Source organism: Poromitra crassiceps (genome assembly GCF_964638095.1).
Source record: "Poromitra crassiceps genome assembly, chromosome: 9".
Taxonomy (NCBI): Eukaryota; Metazoa; Chordata; class Actinopteri; order Beryciformes; family Melamphaidae; genus Poromitra; species Poromitra crassiceps.
The window spans coordinates 43,231,577-43,252,032 of NC_139630.1; the positions used below are offsets into that span (position 1 = coordinate 43,231,577).

At 45.2% G+C, this 20,456-nt stretch overlaps 1 protein-coding gene across 1 annotated transcript in view; it reads left to right on the forward strand.

Annotated features, from left to right (window-relative positions):
- Window positions 1-798: 798 nt before the first annotated feature.
- Window positions 799-20,456, forward strand: part of slc24a4b (solute carrier family 24 member 4b) — a gene marked incomplete at both ends in the record, with an annotated part of 46,005 nt that continues 26,347 nt past the window's right edge. Inside the window, 2 exons of the mRNA XM_083642992.1 lie at window positions 799-964; window positions 7,295-7,396. Of these exons, the coding sequence (XP_083499118.1) occupies window positions 799-964; window positions 7,295-7,396 (268 nt within the window). The remainder of the gene's footprint in view (window positions 965-7,294; window positions 7,397-20,456) is intronic.

Here is a 20,456-nt window from a genome sequence, read left to right on the forward strand (position 1 = left end):
TGAATGTAGGCTATATTATAATGTAGCCATACATTCGAATGCATGCAGGAGCGTAGCAGCTGGGAGCAGAGACTTGGTGGTCCTCTCTCTCATCAGTGCAGCTTTGCTTTGTGAGGACTTCATGTGGAGGCAGGCACAGACAGGGGGAGGCGCCCGACCCCACCGACCAAGCCGAGTGCCATGACTCTCTCTGCCGTTGCCCAAACTTAACAATTAACCTTGATGAGCGCAGATTGATTTCACTTAATAGGCTACTGGGTGACAGACGCGCGCAGGTGCATGGAGTTTGCGACCCAGTGCAGCTGACTGATTCCGTTTACGACTGGAAACTGACGCATTCCATGCCCAATACAGAAAGTAGGATAGGAGGCGTGCTGCATGTACCGTTTGGCTTTCTTTTTCTTACAAACGGACCCAGGACAAACGTTTTCCACACCGCATGTTGCCATGGGTGTGTTGATATTAAACCGGCAGAATCGGAGATTTGGAGAGTCGCTGAATTGATTTGGAGCCATATATTGGAATTTGACCGCCTTGTCATTGCCGGCTGTGTCGGTCCCAGAACGGCATCGTCTCGGCGGTGGGAGACGGGGAAAACAGCACTGTCCGCTTCACTACTCTCCATCTGCGCCCCTGGACGGCTTGAAATGAGGACCGCATCCCGGTGCTGCTCCGTGTGAAGAGAGGAGAGGCGAGCGGGCAGGGTGGGAGCGGAGCAGTTTCTCCGCTGGGTCTCAAGGACGCACATAAGCAAAAAGTGGCCACAGCCGGTGCTCCCGGGCCGAGCCACTGCCAAGCATGGAGCAGCGGGACGACACAGACACAGCAGGCATGTCCAAAAAGACCACCATCGCCAAGCTGTTCAAAGTTCGCAAGAGGAGGGAGATGCTTTTTGTACAAGTGTGCTTTATCTGCAGTGTCCTCGCAGTGGCGTGGAGCATGTCGGCGCTGCTGACCAAGACAGGTGAGAAAGTGTGTCGGCTGCCCGTGTGTGCGTGAGGGGGAGAACCCGGGGTGAGGCGAGGGGGTGAAACTGCTGAGAAACGCCGGGGCATGGAGGACTGGAGGTCGGAGCAGAAATCTGCAGTGTAATCGCGCAGCCTCCAAAGCACATCCATGCATTGTAAAATAAATAAATAAATAAATAAATACATTTAAAAAAGTAGGCTATAGGCTACGTCAAGGGCATGGCATCAGTGTTTGAGCCATAGCATTCATTTTAATTGATCTGCATTCTCAAATATGTAATAATAGACAGTGGAACAGAGCACATCCTGTGACCTGTCCAAAAGGTGGACATTATATCCGATCCGGTTTTCTGCTGATTTAGGCTACTGGAAAGTTGGCATTGAAATGTAGCAAAACGCCGCGTTTGTCTTTGGGTTTGTGGGCCATCACACCCGGGACAAAAAAAGTCAGCGGTACCTGTTATTGTGAGAGAGACGGTGATATAGGTCACAGGATGAGGATAATTATTTCTGAGTCTCTCTCCGCACGTTGGAGTATGCGTCTGTTTGTCCGTATGCCGCAGTGTGCGCGCCGTGGCAGCGGTAGGCACGTTTTTCTGTCCTTTTTCTTTTTTTAATTTAAGAGGCAACACACACACACACACACCTCAGAGTCAGCCTCCACCATCCATGCAACAGCAACACAATGATCAGTGATCACGTAACCGAGCCCCTACAGGCGCATATGTCTATGTTTGACTGGTTCGAGTGAATCGAGTCGGTCGCATCGTCGTGTCGCGGCTTCACACCACCGCACACCGGATCACCATCATAGCTCTCGGTCTCGGAGCATCATGCTTCCAGGTTTCCGCATGTGTGTTTACGAGGGTGGAGGAATGCCGATTACGCAGAGGCCACGGCTGATCATTTGGAGGAGGAGGAGGGGGGGTGGGGGGGTGTAGGCGTTATTCACCCAGCTGCTCTCTCTCCGAGGTCTCGCATTCAGATGGCTGATCATGCATGATGTGATTATGGTGCTAGTTTGGTGACACCCCCCCCCCCCACACACACACACACACTCACTCACTCTCTCTCTCTCTCTCTCTCTCTCTCTCTCTCTCTCTCTCTCTCTCTCTCTCTCTCTCTCTCTCTCTCTCTCTCTCTCTCTCTCCAAACAACGTGCACTTATAGGATGCACATACTGTATGTCCAAACTCTTACCTCAGGCCCGTGCAACCACTTGCACACAGCATCAGAGCATCCCACACACTGTTATGTAATCTAGCAACCAGGACAATTAACCTTGACATTTTGCTGGTGAAGAATGATATCTGACGGGCAGTGGGGATCAGAGGTTACCCAGTCCCAGATAGCCTGCTACACCCCGATGACTCTATTGTCTGCAGGATGCGCCACAAACTTGGGGACAGCGTTCACTATTCCCACTATATATATATATATATATATATATGTGTGTGTATATATATATATATATATATATGAACCTGATGAAGCAGCAAGCCTGCGAAACGCGTTCTGCTTAAATTAAATATGATCTTTTGATACAACATTGGTCACCCTGTTCTTCTGGAGTGTGCGGTCAACTTCATATGGACTTGTTCCTGTAGAGACTGTTTTTATGTTATATATATATATATATATATATATATATATATATATATATTAGTGTGTGTGTCAGCCACGATGCAGAGATGCACAATGCAGCGAGAAGAGGGCTCAATGTTTCACCCTCAAAGTGCTATTTAACACTGACCCTTGACCCCAGACCCTGCTGTGGGATCCGTCCATCTGCATCCACTCAGCCAAAATCGCCCGTACTCCAACGGATGTATTGGGAGTTGTGTTAATTACATTAAAAACAAGAGGCTTAAAAGCTTATTCTGGAATGATATCATACGGACCGGCGCAAATCTCCAAAGGCAAGCCAAGTAACCCCCCCCCCCCCATCACTAATGGTTTGCCTTTTCTCTTCTTTTTTTTTCATTTAATCAAGTTTGCTTGACCCGCACGGTGATGTTTAGCCATGTGGGGGCATTCGGTATTTCAGCTGTGATTGACTGTTTGACCAGCAGCGGTGGCAATAGTCTCAAGGTGAGCAGGCAGATGAGAAGTGTTTGATGACAGAGAAATGGAACACTCTCTCTGCACCCGTGGGACCCGCCGCTCACCTATAATCACATCTGTCCTGCTGAATGGCCGCGGCACTCTCATCCCTCAACCGCCAACAATAGGCGCACGCATTCTTCATGTAGCTGTAAAAACCTGTGTCCCCTGTTTGCCACCCTTTTGATTGATGGAGCAGTGGCGTGCGTGGGCGGGGGGAGTGGCGCTGCGTGCCGAATGGGCCAGATGGATGGGATTTGATGTAGTACTCTGGTGTTACGTCTCCATGAAGAGGGGTGGGGCACGGAGGCGTCATCCTGCACGCTCACTGCGTGTGTGATGGAGACGCCAGGGGGAGTAAGAAACAGGTGTTTGTGGAAGTGGGGCAGGGCTGAATCTGACTGGTGCATGCAACAGACTGATGGTGATGGTGGTGCAAACTGTGCAGAGGTTGTTGTCGCAGCGGGAGGCCAAGGAGAAGAGGCGCGGGAGCATGTTCGCGGTACGGGAAGTGGCGGATATTGATGGTCGTCCTTGGTCCCGCTCCCCCCTGAGCTGATTGGACCGAGCCAACGGACGACATTACCTACTGTGCTGCCGTTGCCCCCTGCTCCTCTGTACAGTCTGCTTCAGTCTGCTTCAGTCTGCTCCTCCTTACAGTCTGCTTCAGTCTGCTCCTCCTTACAGTCTGCTTCAGTCTGCTCCTCTGTACAGTCTGCTTCAGTCTGCTCCTCTGTACAGTCTGCTTCAGTCTGCTCCTCCGTACAGTCTGCTTCAGTCTGCTCCTCTGTACAGTCTGCTTCAGTCTGCTCCTCCTTACAGTCTGCTTCAGTCTGCTCCTCCTTACAGTCTGCTTCAGTCTGCTCCTCCTTACAGTCTGCTTCAGTCTGCTCCTCCTTACAGTCTGCTTCAGTCTGCTCCTCTGTACAGTCTGCTTCAGTCTGCTCCTCTGTACTGTCTGCTTCAGTCTGCCCCTCCGTACAGTCTGCTTCAGTCTGCTCCTCTGTACAGTCTGCTTCAGTCTGCTTCAGTCTGCTCCTCTGTACAGTCTGCTACAGTCTGCTTCAGTCTGCTTCAGTCTGCTTCAGTCTGCTCCTCTGTACAGTCTGCTTCAGTCTGCTCCTCTGTACTGTCTGCTTCAGTCTGCTCCTCCGTACAGTCTGCTTCCGTCTGCTCCTCTGTACAGTCTGCTTCAGTCTGCTTCAGTCTGCTCCTCCATACAGTCTGCTTCAGTCTGCTCCTCCGTACAGTCTGCTTCCGTCTGCTCCTCTGTACAGTCTGCTTCAGTCTGCTTCAGTCTGCTCCTCCATACAGTCTGCTTCAGTCTGCTCCTCTGTACAGTCTGCTTCTCTGTACAGTCTGCTTCAGTCTGCTCCTCTGTACAGTCTGCTTCAGTCTGCTTCAGTCTGCTCCTCTGTACAGTCTGCTTCAGTCTGCTCCTCCGTACAGTCTGCCCGAAACAAACATTTCTGCTGATATGACAGGCCGATAAAATGACTTTAATTATGTTCAGATGCCTAATGCCATCTCATCTCCCAAGCATGAGGGCATCTCCCAAGCATGAGGGCATCTCCCCAGCATGAGGGCATCTCCCCAGCATGAGGGCATCTCCCCAGCATGAGGGCATCTCCCCAGCATGAGGGCATCTCCCCAGCATGAGGGCATCTCCCCAGCATGAGGGCATCTCCCAAGCATGAGGGCATCTCCCCAGCATGAGGGCATCTCCCCAGCATCAGGGCATCTCCCCAGCATGAGGGCATGCGTGCTGCTGGCACATTTAAGTAGTTTTCTTATTTTGCCCACTGAATGTGTACAAATTGAAAAGCATTGTATTTATGTCTGCATCTGCCAGTTGGCCATCACGATAAGAGTAGGCATAATCACTACAGACCAAAGGAGATGAAAAATATCGGTATATCGGATAGTGGCAAAAAACAACAACAATACATTGTTTTTATCATTAAAATGTTAAGTGTTTGATATGAGAAGATGTTTCATGATGTAAAACGTCAGCAGTGAACATCAGGTTTTGGTGTCAGTCCCTCAGAATAAGAGCCGCCATTTTGCACCAAGAGACGTTCAACAATCGGGGAGAAATCCACGGTAGAAGAGGAGAGAGAGCACCGCTGAAGTAGAATAGATGAGACTGGTTGAGGGAAAATGCCAGTTCTTGAACCTGCAAACACACCCTTAGATTTAGAATCGCTGTTAGTTTCATAGCTATGGCTAGAAATAATTGACTGGTTTTTCCTTGACCTCACGGCCTATCCATCCACCAAATTTCACATTCACAAGTTCTTGGGAAATTTTGTCAGTCTTGACAAACTAACCGGGGGGAAAACATAATTCATTATGTATTAAACCTAATTGGTGGATGTAATTAAATGTCGCCGACAACAGTCTTGCAAAGCCAACCAGATTAATGATTTCTTGTCGTTGGGGTGGGGGGGGTTGTCAATGTTGAGTCATCACTGGGGGAGCAAATCAGGCGTAGCGTGAGCCAGCAACATCTTGCCCACCGCAGACTGCACAAATGCACCCCTATTTCACCCCAGCCTGCCTGCTTCACAGTATTGCAAATCAGTAGCACAGTAGGAAAGCTTCCTCCCTAGTTTTCTCTCCCCTAACTGCACGTTTAGATGCTGTTCTAAATATTCCATGTTAAATGGATCGGTTTCAAGTGATTCCACACATTCAAAGATTGAGGATGTCACACGAGTTTCCAAATGAGTCTAGTACACAGCATCCATGGGTACGTTGTGTAAACTGCCATTTGGAACCTAGCTACCTCTGACATCAGATTGGATGGCATGGGGGAAGAAGAGGAGGGGAAGCGAGCTGGTTAGCGAGGAGGAGGAACAGGTTAGAGCGATGGATGGCTGGAGGGTTTGGTCCAGGGATCGGTGAGCGGTGAGAAGCTTCTGCAGGTGGCTTGCACAGAATCTGTGAGTCCAGTGCCTGCTGATCACCAGGCTGTTTCACTATAATACATTTAAAACGGTCCAAATCTCTGTCTGTGTACTGAAAATGCCAGGATGTATTATTTCAGGGATGAAGGAGAAAGAGAATGTGTCACACAGTGCATGACAAACAGTTAAGACGCTGAACACGCATCAGTGTTTGGGTTTCAGTGTGATTGAAATAGTGTTCTGACATTGGTATGCAGTATTTGTGTTTTTCCCACGCTGCATGCTATCATTGCTATGGTGTACAGCATGGTTTGTAGGGCTAATACTTCTAATTCTAGGGATTAGGCTTGTGTAGTGAACAGTTTTCAGACAAATTGACTCCCAGACCTGAGCTTACCGTCTTAAAATGGTGGATTGAGTACTATAGAAAGATGCACTCAATACTGTAGTTAATGTTAAAGGCCACAGACAGTTTTTTCTTACCAATTAAGCCTTATATTCAAACAGACTAATCATCTTGTTCATCATCTTGTTCAAACACCGGGAGCTTGTGAGTCTGGCATCTCTGCTAAACAATCTCTTTGAGAGCCTCAGCCATTGGAGAATCTCTAACCAGAAGCCAGCCAATTGGGAAGAAAGCTGTTGAGCAATTTGGAATCCAGTAAACATGATTAAACTCAGACACCTTCCACACAGTCCCTTTGGAAATTCATCCCCTGCTGGTTTCCTGATCATTTGATTATGCTTGTTATGGGATGCTGTTACACGCTCCTACTGTCCTAACTGCACTGTCAGTCAGTTTGCCATTCTATATTTGTCCAGTGATGTTTTGTTTTTGTAAATTACCAGTTTAAAACATTGCTCTACTTGTCACTATCATTTTACAGAATAGATTTGGGACTGCAGCCCTTTTTATCCTTATTACAGAGCAGATCAGTGAAAAATGAGACTCCCATGTCTCCCCCAAAACATGATGGAAGAACAGTGCATTTTGATGTTATTTGCCGCTTTAAAAACTTTAAAGCGGCAAAAACTTTAAAGGATTAAGAAAATCCACTTTATTATTTGGATTAAGGACCACACTTTTTCAAAATGATGATATGGGTTTCATGGGAGCAGGTTTCATGGACCTCTTGGGTGATGAACCTACCCTGCACATAAACGACAACGTCGCAGTTATGTTTTCCCACCCTTGAAATATTGTTTGTTGTTTTCTCTGCTGCAACACATTGCTTGCTATGGTATCTTTTTGGTCAAGGATGTGTTGATGTTGTATGATGTTTGATAAGCAGAGCTGTCCATGTTGTGTTGCAGGCCATGGGATGCTGGTGGAGGGCCATCCGGACTACGAACACTGGGGGAGACGGCTCATGGCCTCGACGAACGAAACTGAGACGAAGAATTGCACAGCCCCAGGTATGCCAGTCTAGAGGAGGCGATGCGCTTAATGAACTCATTTTCTGCAAAGGTTTCCAGTGAGGACCACCTTAGGGGCTGTTCACATAATATAGCAATTTTTCCCCCAACTGCCAGAGCCCACTTCTCATTCAAAGCAACGGGACGCGGCGCAAAAGGCAGCTGTTCCCGAAAAGCGCTGCAGCCGGCATTTTTCCCATTCGAGCTGAGCACTTTCAAAAGTTGAGAAATCTTCAACTTTTCAGAAAAGCGCCCGGCGGTGACGTGAACCGCTTTTGCCAGCCGACCAATCGCGATCAGAGAAACACTGGCCATTTCCCATAGCAACAGCAAACGCAGAGAAAGTGAAAGTGCCGGTGGAGAAATAGGACATTGTAATCAGTAAGTTTACACGTTAACACGTTAACAGCGATCATAAAGGCAGTGTGGATTATACAGACATGTATTGGAACTATCTGGTAAGCCTTTGCTTGTTCCACAACACTATTGTCTGCTAGAAGAGCTAACCAGCTGATCATGTTATCATGATCCACTTTGTATTTCTCCTCCTCACGAAGTGCTCCAGGCAGTACTTTGAGTTCTCAACGGGCCTGAGCCGAATCCAACTGACCTGAGCCTGGCAGGCCTGAGATCATCACATACCATACAGAGCCCAAGACTGAGCAAGCCCGGAGAAAAAACTAAACAAAACACCCACGAGTCTGTTATTGCCAGAAAAGGCTGCACAATTCACGTAGGCAGCGGCTTAAATCACATAGTAGCACAATCGGGTGAGAGAGAGCAAGAGACTGGGAAGAGGGGGAGAGAAGGACCGAGCAAGCAGGAATGCCACAAACTAGCTGTTTATTCACCAATAGTTAGAGCAAACAGGAGATGTTGGATGGATGAATGAAATAAATAAAGTCACAATTGTTTGACTCCACAATTGGTAATCAGCACCATGGACAGCGCTGAGTGCTCACTGCTCACATGGACCCATACATTATTTTTTGTTCTTCTTCTTTGCACAGGCCGACCCAACCAATTAGCATAAATTGGTCGGGTTAAATAAATCGGCCTGAACCCGGCCCTACCCGAGGGGCTTTTTCGTGCGTGCTCGGGCTGAAACTGAGAAGTGAGAAAGTGCTTTCTCCATGCAAAAAAACGCTGTATGTGAACAGCCCCTTTGTCGACTCCAAGTCAATCCAAAGACCAGGTTCAAAGAGGGTCGAGTCCAAGTCAGAACCGAGACCGAAACGATCAACTCCAATAAACGGTGTGCATTTGGAATAAAAGATAATGGCTTAGAGGTGAAGGATAAATGTATGCAGGAGCAGATACTGTGCGATACCAGTCACTATCCAGCAAATCGATGCAGAGGACCATCACATACACATGCTTCTGCAGGTGAAATCCCTCAAATGGAATGAAAAACAAACCTCAATAAAATACTTAAAAAATATATTTTTAGATGGGCAGGAAAATGTCAAGTCAGCAACCGACAGTGGCCGTGTCCCTGAGTTGACCTGCCGCTTTATTCCATTTCCTGATGTTGAGCTTATGTTGCTCTGAATCAATTTAGATCACTTGCATTGAAATAAGCACTGAAAGGACTATTAAAAGGGTCACATATTGATTATTTTAGAGCACCCTTGGTATACTTAAGGGGAGGCAGCAGCACAATCTATAATTAAATATATTGGGTTGGGTGCGGACAATTCCACTGACATTGCTGATCCGCATTGAACCACAAAAAACCTTAATGCTCATTTTGCATGAATTCATAGATTTAAACGGTGCCCAAGTGATCGCAGCTGTTTAAATTCCCGTAGATCAGTTTCTCCAGGGTGGAAAACCTGAAAAGTGTTGTCAGACTTTGAATTTGGATTTCCACGCCTGGAAAAGTTAGACAAAACAATACATGTCTGTAACGTTTTGGAAATCCTATAATGTGCATCTTTTTCTTTTTCTTTTTTCAAACTTTGTGTTGTTAAGCTTGGCTCCTTGGTGCCTTCTTGGAGGCTTAATAACCCAAATAACAGATGTACTTATATTTACTTATAAGTCCCAAGTGACACTCAAATTAGCATTTCAACCGAAAAGTCACAAAAAGTCATAACATGGCTTTAGTAGAACTGGGAAAACATGGAAATTGTGCTACACATCGTGGAATAGACATGGAATTTAATTAGTAACAAACAAACAAATAGGAACCATGTTGTTTATAAGAGCATCAGGGAAATGGAAGTTGTCATTGTTCCCCAACTGTTGACTGCCATCTGTGCACCGTCTTGATATGCACTAGCTTTCTGTTCTCCTGTACAGATCAATGGGAACAGCCTGGCACTAACACTGTCAGGGTTAGGGCCCATTCATGCTACTGTAAATGGCATAATAGCTCTTCTTCATACTGAATATTGCTTCATTATAAAGCCTTTCCCCCTGAGACCTTCTCACCCGTTCACCTGGCTTCAGTCACAAAGCGCAGATGGAGATTGAGGAGACGCAGGTTGAAGGAGGACTTTTATGCCCTGAGACAAATGAGAACATGAATTTTGCAAAATGGGGTGCAGCTCCATATTAGGAAGATGGTGGTAATATTTGATACGCTGTATTTGAAGGGCAGCAGGGGACAGACAGGGGACAGGGGACAGACAGGGGACAGACACTTCGGGAGATAATTTGAGGTGTTATTTTTAGCTCTTTTTGGGCCACCGCAATTGACCCAGTGAGGCCTCGACCCAGTGAGGACTCGACAGTCTATTTCTTCATTACTAGTCGCAGCAGGTGGAAACTTTCAGGGCATAGTAATTGATTCTGTAGCGTAGCCTACTATTTCAAAATCTTAGCAAAATAAAATGTTATTTCTATCCCATGCTCTTGTCATCTAAATGCTACGGTTCCTCCTCATCTTGATTTCTCGTGATCTTGATTTGTCTGTATAGGGAGACAAGCAAGCGCAGAAATCTGATTGGCTGTTGACGGTCGACAATGGAGAAACGTTTTCACGGCCAAGAAGCTTGTTGACAGTCAACACATGGGCTGAGTTTCCTTGGAGCTTAATGGATCTCTGGTGACTTGTTGATCATGTTGCTGACAGTGTGGAAGCATGGCTAGTCATATAGTGACTGTGTACATCGGTGAATACATTGTTCGGTATACATACTGGACTGAAGTGTGGCCACGATAGTTTATGGTAGAGGCGACTCAGGGGGCTCCATTTTGGTCAATAATGACGCATGGCGTAGACAGTGGCGCACAGTCTGTTTAAGGCATGTCTAACTCAATGTAGGTAATTTGGTGTATGGAGAAGCGATGTCCCAGGTTGGTGCAGTTGTAAAGGATGAACTAAAAAAAGGAAATGCACAGGGGTGTGATGATGGGGGCTTGGTTTCATTATGGCCAATTAGACGAGCTGATTTATATCCTTTTTTAAATACGTTAGCTTAGAGAAAACTCACAATTTCCCAGGGACGGCTGTGCAAGGAGCGCTTCTCACAGGAGGAAACGGACCTGCTTGTCCGTGACGTGCCTATTTGTCGTTTTCAAAGCGGTGCAAAAAAAAATAAAGTTGACAATTTCAACTGTTTAATGTATGTTCGTCATGCACCTGAATATACTCACTAGGGAACCAGCTCCATGGCCAGACGGTCCTTCACCCCTTCCCCCCCAACCTCTGCAATCACCACATGCAGCTGTGCCTCTCCGCATCCTGCATCCTATTTAACAGGCATGTCTGACTCCCACTGATGAGTGGTCCTGATTTATCACTGTCTCTTGTGTTTGTTGCATAACCACAGGCACTGTTTAAATAGTTTGTTAAATGGGAATGTTTAATTAATTACAGCTTGCGTTTTAAACTGGGAATGTTTAATTGATTACAGCTTGCGTTTCAATTAGTCACTTTGGTCAACGTGGGGGAAATATACAATATTCACAAGCAAGCTGCTCATGTGATTTCACAAGCCCCTGTGTTAATTTGTGCCCATTAATAACGCCACCAAAATGGCACGGTGCCTCAACGTTTGCGTTAAGAGGGGGTCTGGTTCAGCCGAAACGTAAACTCATTTGATATGAAACTTGCACAGCGCCGACTGTTTTGTCACACCCCCTATTGCGTGAGCCCAACCCATATTGACGCAAATGCGTTTGTGTGCAACGAAAATGTCAATCTGGGTGCAGGTGCAGAATATTTGATTTGCACCTTGTCCACGTGGGGAAATTCACCCTCTGCATTTCACCCATCCTCTACTACCTTCTAAAACTATGATCAATCAATCAATCAATCAATCAATATCCTTTATTTAACCAGGTAAAAAAAACACATTTGAGATTAAAACCTCTTTTCCAAGAGCGACCTGGCCAAAACGGCAGCATAAAGACAGTTGCATCAATACACACAAACACAAAATAAACACAGATAGACAGATCTCTGTCTTTTAAGATTGACTTGAATTCCCCCAGAGTTATGAGATTTGGTAGTTTCAAGTCCTTCTGCACATCAGTCCAGGTAGAGGGGGCAGAACATTTAAAAGCCTTTTTACCCAGTTCACTTCTGACTCTCGGGACCTGCATCTGAAGGATATCCTTAGAGCGCAGGCCATAATGGCCTGAGCAATGGGCAGCCGCAGTGCAGCGCCCTGGGACCAACTCCACTCCAATTGCCAGTGCCTTTGTCAGGAGCTCTGACTCGAGTATTAACCCTAACATACATGTCTTTGATGGTGGGAGGAAACCGGAGCACCCGGAGGAAACCCACACAGACACGGGGAGAACATGCAATCTCCACACAGGAACGACTATGGGACAGACTGGGGTTCGAACCCGGGACCTTCTTGCTGTGAAGCAACACAGTGCTAACCACTGAGTCCACTTGCACTTGGCCATAGTGTCGCGCAGCGCCAGCATGAAAGAGCCCCATGGGTCTTAAGCTTGATCTTTCGGATATGGACATGGGACTTCTCTCAACACCGCTCTTACTGTAGCTATAAACCATAGTGAGGCTTTCCTCATCATGGATCCATGCGTTTGTTGTGATTGGCTCATTCACTGTGTAGCTGTGTCCTGAGAAGACCGTCCAGCATTCTGCAGCCACGGCACCGGCCTGGACCCCGGGGGAAAGCAGGACCGGACTAGATGGATGAGAAGAATTCTTATTGGAGGCTTTTTAGTTTTATGCTGAGTGTGTGTGTACCACATCTAAGGCTCTGCTTAATTAGTGTTGCTGTTTGTGGGATGCATAGATTACACTCAGCTGCTTTGGTCTCTCCTTTTCCTCATCATTAGCTCTGTGCTCGGCGAGGGAGCCCTTTCCTGGGTTCATAAGGTGCTAATGTTGTTTTGCTTGTCCTGAGACTTGCACTGCCAAGACAGCCATTCATCATAAGTACCTATTTTATTGGTCATTCAGCAATAAGTCCTGGCAGGCAAACACGCTGTCCAAACCCTTATTTGTGCTCCTGGTTCATTACAATACATGCTTGCCATCTATAAAGGGCTAAATCATAATGCAAGACGCTGATGGCACCTGAATGCTTGTTTTATTTTTCCGCCATCACACGCAGAGCCATTCCAGCCCTACTTTAACTAATTAAAATGTGCGCTAAGAGATTTATTAACGGAACAAACGTACTCGCCACTTTTCTCCCAAATTCAACAAGTCGCAATAACTCGTAACAAAATGAACTTTATTGCAAAACTCAAAAGGCTTTATGTGCTGTTCTGTTCCCGACTGTGAAGAATGTGATCTGACTTTACAGAGAGGTTAAGTCATCCTTTATTGTCCCCTTGGGGAAGTTCATCCTCTGCATTTGACCCATCCTCTATCTATAGGAGCCTTCCTAAAGCTAGGAGCTGCGGGCAGCCGCATTGCAGCGCCCGGGTACTGGAACTACACCGGTCCAATGTCAATGAAATAATGGACACGCTTTTTGAAGTCTTTTATTTCTCTCTTTTGCTCTTTGACACTGTGAAAACTAAAAGAAAATAAAAAACATAGAAAGGTTCAAATGAAGTCTGTCATTTCAACGTCTCTCCAGCAATTATCCATTGTTATACAAGTTCAAACAACGCTAGCATGACAAATGTGCTGAAATCAAATTGTTGTATCACATTGTCTATGTAACGTTAAAAGGACATCAACAGACATTTTACACAAATATAAAACAAATTAAAGATAATTACCGTGTGCGCCTTTGAATCGCATAATAATAATAATAATGTTAGTTTGGGACTGTGTTTCCTCTGCAGCAGCCATGCTGGTTCTGCCCCAACATGCCATGGTCACACCCTTAACTAATCTCTGGTCATGTGACCCATTACACTCTTAATGAAGTGCACTACATTTTTAATCAACATTAACATATTTTATCAATGTAAATCAATCAATGACATCTTTTATCAATGTTACCCTTTTTCACATCTTATTTATTGCATCTTATTTATTACATATTTAATCATTTTTAATGACCGTATTAACTCAAATAACCATGAATTTATGACAGAAGAATGAAATCAGGAAATACCAATTATGAAATATACATCTCAATGGGACCTGTCTCTGAGACAGTTACAGGTACCAAATCCAGTTCTTTTGAGTATCAACCCTAACATGCATGTCTTTGACAGGAATATTAACCCTAACATACATGTCTTTGACAGGAGTATTAACCCTAACATAAATGTCTTTGACAGGAGTATTAACCCTAACATAAATGTCTTTGACAGGAGTATTAACCCTAACATGCATGCCTTTGACAGGAGTATTAACCCTAACATGCATGTCTCTGACAGGACTATTAACCCTAACATGCATGTCTCTGACAGGAGTATTAACCCTGACATGCATGTCGCTGACAGGAGTATTAACCCTAACATGCATGTCGCTGACAGGAGTATTAACCCTAACATGCATGTCGCTGACAGGAGTATTAACCCTGACATGCATGTCTCTGACAGGAGTATTAACCCTGACATGCATGTCACTGACAGGAGTATTAACCCTAACATGCATGTCTCTGACAGGAGTATTAACCCTAACATGCATGTCTCTGACAGGAGTATTAACCCTAACATGCATGTCTCTGACAGGAGTATTAACCCTGACATACATGTCTCTGACAGGAGTATTAACCCTAACATGCATGTCTCTGACAGGAGTATTAACCCTAACATGCATGCCTTTGACAGGAGTATTAACCCTAACATGCATGTCTCTGACAGGACTATTATCCCTAACATGCATGTCGCTGACAGGAGTATTAACCCTAACATGCATGTCTTTGACAGGAGTATTAAGTTACCCTAACATGCATGTCTTTGACAGGAGTATTAACCCTAACATGCATGTCTCTGACAGGAGTATTAACCCTAACATGCATGTCTCTGACAGGAGTATTAACCCTAACATGCATGTCTCTGACAGGAGTATTAACCCTAACATGCTTGTCTCTGACAGGAGTATTAACCCTAACATGCATGTCGCTGACAGGAGTATTAACCCTAACATGTATGCCTCTGACAGGAGTATTAACCCTAACATGCATGTCTCTGACAGGAGTATTAACCCTAACATGCATGTCTCTGACATGAGTATTAACCCTAACATGCATGTCTTTGACAGGAGTATTCACCCTAACATGCATGTCTTTGACAGGAGTATTCACCCTAACATGCATGTCTGACAGGAGTATTAACCCTAACATGCATGTCTCTGACATGAGTATTAACCCTAACATGCATGTCTCTGACAGGAGTATTCACCCTAACATGCATGTCTGACAGGAGTATTAACCCTAACATGCATGTCTCTGACAGGAGTATTCACCCTAACATGCATGTCTCTGACAGGAGTATTAACCCTAACATGCATGTCTCTGACAGGAGTATTAACCCTAACATGCATGTCTCTGACAGGAGTATTAACCCTAACATGCATGTCTCTGACAGGAGTATTAACCCTAACATGCATGTCTCTGACAGGAGTATTAACCCTAACATGCATGTCTCTGACAGGAGTATTAACCCTAACATGCATGTCTCTGACAGGAGTATTAGTTGGGCAGACAGAATATTAAATGATACTCACTCTTGTGTGTTTCTACGTCTCCTTTCTCCCCATGTGTGGGACCCGACCGATGCCAACTCATCTCGCATGCATGGAAAAGTGGCGTGGAGGCAGAGTGCTGTGCCTAATGTTCTGTAGGAGGAATGATTTGCCTCTAATAAGGACCCTGCTAATGCCATATATTGAAAACTCCCACTTGAGTAGCGTAATTACGGTTCTCGCCCTCTAGAGAGAACTGGACCATAGAGCAAAGTGGAGCTGAACAACAAAGGTTTTACCATGGCTTGGTTTGTACTATGTAGTAATCTGCTCGGATTTGATTATAGTGGTTTTAGATATGGCATGTCACTAATCTGCTCGTGGGGAGGGGCACATGTTGCGTGTTTGGAAAGATAAGTGGTGTGTGTGAGCAGCTGGAATACCAATGACCTACAGGTGCTCACATTGTAAATGTCTGTTAGAATGAGGGTGTGTTTTTGGGCTAATATTGATGATGTGTGTTTTGGGGTTAATGGGGATTGGTGTTAATAGGGATGAGGGTGTGTTCTGGGGTTGGGGTTAATAGGGATGAGGGTGTGTTTTGGGGTTAATAGGGATAAGGGTGTGTTTTGGGGTTAATAGGGATGAGGGGGTGTTTTGGGGTTAATTGGGATGAGGGTGTGTTTTGGGGTTAATAGGGATGAGGGTGTGTTTTGGGGTTAATAGGGATGAGGGTGTGTTTTGGGGTTAATAGGGATGAGGGGGTGTTTTGGGGTTAATAGGGATGAGGGTGTGTTTTGGGGTTAATAGGGATGAGGGTGTGTTTTGGGGTTAATAGGGATGAGGGGGTGTTTTGGGGTTAATAGGGATGAGGGTGTGTTTTGGGGTTAACACGTTCACTGCCAATGGCGAGTTGACTCGTCAAAAAAATTCCAACGGTTCACTGCCAATGACGAGTTGAGACGTCAAAAAAAAAATTTTGACGGTGCTACATGGATGAATGCCCCCCACGTCTCCTATAAAATTATTGGAGCTACCGAACGTGTACAACCCATTCCACCGACCCACTAAGTGGCGACAGTGCTCTCCTGACTAGAGGAAGGCAAGCAAAAAGCAGTGTGATCAAGCCATTCTCATGAAAATGGATTGGCGAAAACGCTTTCGTTTTCGCGCTGATTGCTGGCGGTGCGGGATTGCAAATTTGCATAATAGATTACGGGTGGAACACACTTTGAAACACGCAGCATAAATATGACCAGAATCGCAAAAGCTTCATCAAAGCTCTCAACCAAAACTCCAAGTAACGAGCGAGTCCATCCAGACTTCCTCAAGGAGTGGCCGCGCAGACAGGCACAGCAGCAGCAAAGCAATGAGCCTGGTGACGCGAGGTTACAGCAGCAGCAGCAACGAGCTGTGTGACACGGCCGCTGCAGCCAAGAAGACACACACGGAGGGAGGAGTTGGAAGCAGAGGGGGGTTTCCTGCTGTTATGGAGGAAATTACTGTTCAAAACTATTGTTTAGATGTCTGATGTCTTACTGATGCCAAAAATGAATGGTTAAAGTGACTGTTCTATCGAATTTCACAAAAAGCCGTTTATCTCAGAATAATTTTTCTGACGCTGAAACCATGCTGTATTCAACTGCTAATGCTTACATAACTACTAACTCTACAAACTAACTCTTTTAGACAGAGAAAGCACACATTCTATTAGTTCTTTTGAGATATTGTGTGTTCACAAAATCTTAGCAGAAAAGAATCCTCGGGTCTTGAAAGATGAGCCAGAATCCTAAAAAAAACCCTCTGGCAGAACCTACCTACAGTAAAAAAAAAAACGGCTGGCAGTGAATGTGTTAATTGGGATGAGGGTGTGTTTTGGGGTTAATAGGGATGAGGGTGTGTTTTGGGGTTAATAGGGATGAGGGTGTGTTTTGGGGTTAATAGGGATGAGGGTGTGTTTTGGGGTTAATAGGGATGAGGGTGTGTTTTGGGGTTAATTGGGATGAGGGTGTGTTTTGGGGTTAATAGGGATGAGGGTGCGTTTTGGGGTTAATAGGGATGAGGGTGTGTTTTGGGGTTAATAGGGATGAGGGTGTGTTTTGGGGTTAATAGGGATGAGGGTGTGTTTTGGGGTTAATAGGGATGAGGGTGTGTTTCGGGGTTAATGGGGATGAGGGTGTGTTTTGGGGTTAATGGGGATGAGGGTGTGTTTTGGGGTTAATGGGGATGAGGGTGTGTTTTGGGGTTAATGGGGATGAGGGTGTGTTTTGGGGTTAATAGGGATGAGGGTGTGTTTTGGGGTTAATAGGGATGAGGGTGTGTTTTGGGGTTAATAGGGATGAGGGTGTGTTTTGGGGTTAATAGGGATGAGGGTGTGTTTTGGGGTTAATGGGGATGAGGGTGTGTTTTGGGGTTAATGGGGATGAGGGTGTGTTTTGGGGTTAATGGGGATGAGGGTGTGTTTTGGGGTTAATAGGGATGAGGGTGTGTTTTGGGGTTAATAGGGATGAGGGTGTGTTTTGGGGTTAATAGGGATGAGGGTGTGTTTTGGGGTTAATAGGGATGAGGGTGTGTTTTGGGGTTAATAAGGATGAGGGTGTGTTTTGGGGTTAATAGGGATGAGGGTGTGTTTTGGGGTTAATTGGGATGAGGGTGTGTTTTGGGGTTAATAGGGATGAGGGTGTGTTTTGGGGTTAATTGGGATGAGGGTGTGTTTTGGGGTTAATAGGGATGAGGGTGTGTTTTGGGGTTAATTGGGATGAGGGTGTGTTTTGGGGTTAATAGGGATGAGGGTGTGTTTTGGGGTTAATAAGGATGAGGGTGTGTTTTGGGGTTAATAGGGATGAGGGTGTGTTTTGGGGTTAATTGGGATGAGGGTGTGTTTTGGGGTTAATAGGGATGAGGGGGTGTTTTGGGGTTAATAGGGCAGAATTTAAGTTAAAGGGGAAAGGAACGTTAGCGGTGAGCTTGAGGGGAAACTCGCGGCGGCCAATCCAGGGTGGAATGCAGGCTGGTCAGCTCCTGGGAAACACCAGAAGGAGCCTTTTGCAAAGGGAATTACACACACAGGGATTATGCTGCTGTGCTGCTATGCAGCAGAGAAGCAATGCAGCAGAGAGCATGGAGTGCATGCCCCAGCACCTGCAGTACACACAGCACAGAGCACGGCAGAGTTGTTCAGTTCAAACACGCCTGACCCTCTTCCTATATTTATTAATTTACATTCTGCTCCGCCTCAGCTTTGCCTTCTTTTATTTTCATAAAATTCATAAAATCTTTATTTTTTGCTTTGCAAATGTTCATTCCATCCTGCTAGCATGGAGTCATTTTGATTAGGATTGAGGCTAATTGAAACAAATGGCAGTGCATACAGTCACACCAATAAAGGCTCACATTATAGAACGTGGGTAATGTGCTCTGTGCAGATCTAGTGCCTTACCCAAGGGGGACTAGTTTTACCTATTGCTCCTTTACACAGCTGAATGCAGACGTTCCACAGCGGTGTCCCCTTTAGGTTATTGAACCAGCAGTCTTCTGGTCCAGCAAGTTCCCCTCTTTCAACCATCTAGCAGCTCCTCCACCTCTCTCCACTCTCACACATGGAGTCTGATGGGACTTCATGCTAAAAGTACGAGTGTAAAAGGTATGCGGCCCATGCGTTCATGCGCGCGTAATTCTCCGCATTAAAGCATTCGCATGACCACGCAAGTGTCACGTGGGGGATAACGGTGTTTGTGTTCATGTGGGGAGGTGGAGGTATCTGGAATAGCTTGGAACGAGGGTGGGTGGGTGCTCCATAAATAGGTCTTGTTCTGGGGGCTGTGAGTGTTACAGCAACATAACCCATCACCTCAGTGTTACCAACAGGACTCACAATTTAGTGTGGTGTTTCCATGTGAGCCGTGCCGCTCGCTGATATCTGCCGGAGCGAGCTCGTTATCTAACGGGTTAATGATGACCCCGGCAGCTCGTTATCTAACGGGTTAATGATGACCCCGGCAGCTCGTTATCTAACGGGTTAATGATGACCCCGGCAGCTCGTTGTCTAACGGGTTAATGATGACCCCGGCAGCTCGTTATCTAACGGGTTAATGATGACCCCGGCAGCTCGTTATCTAATGGGCTTAATGACCCCGGCAGGAATCCTCCTTCTGTGAACGCTCTCCTGACCAATGCACTCAAGTGTCAATTGTTTTCTGTTAATGACCTGGCCGGTCTGCGAGTCGGCATGTGGGCCACCAGAAGGTAGCAACCAGGCAACGGGCCAAAACAAATCGCACCTATCACAATATTTCTATTTGGCTGTGTAACATTTAATGGCATTTGTGCTTTACCCGACCAATCCAAATGATCGACTCTGTATCATCTGTCTCAAATCTATGTCACTGACTGCAGTATTGTAAAAATGCATACTTTTTCTCCACACTAGTGTCTCTTTAGTTTAGTTTAGTTTATTTCGGTCAATTTCACAAGTACAGCTCAATACAGTTGTGATTAAAGAAAAGCAAGAAAACAAAATAAGAGAACAAACAGTGATTGCTGGTTGGGTGTATACAAGCCTGAAAAGACCGAAAAGGAGTAGGCTGAAGCAAACGCTTATAGCGCCTACCCTTTTTACCGGTACATTCTTTTTTTTTTTTTTTTTTTTTTTTATTATTATTATTATTATTTTTTTCTTTTTTCTTGATATATAATATTGATAATATTGATAGTAATGATAATAACAATAATAATGAGTACTAAGCAAAATACAGGTATTCTATATACCGTACACAAGAATTGTACTTACAGAGTGTCAAATACACAAACTAAGTTTCTATATATCTATGAATGATATGATATGATATGTTTAAATATAATAATGTAATATAATATAAATATCAATCTTGAGTTTTATATCTGTTAATAATCTGATTTTTTAACATTTTTTTAAATTTGTAGATTGTTTTACACATTTTTATTTCATTTTCTAGTCCATTCCATAATTTAACTCCTTTAACTGTTATACATCTTTGCATTGCATTTTTTCTGGTTTTT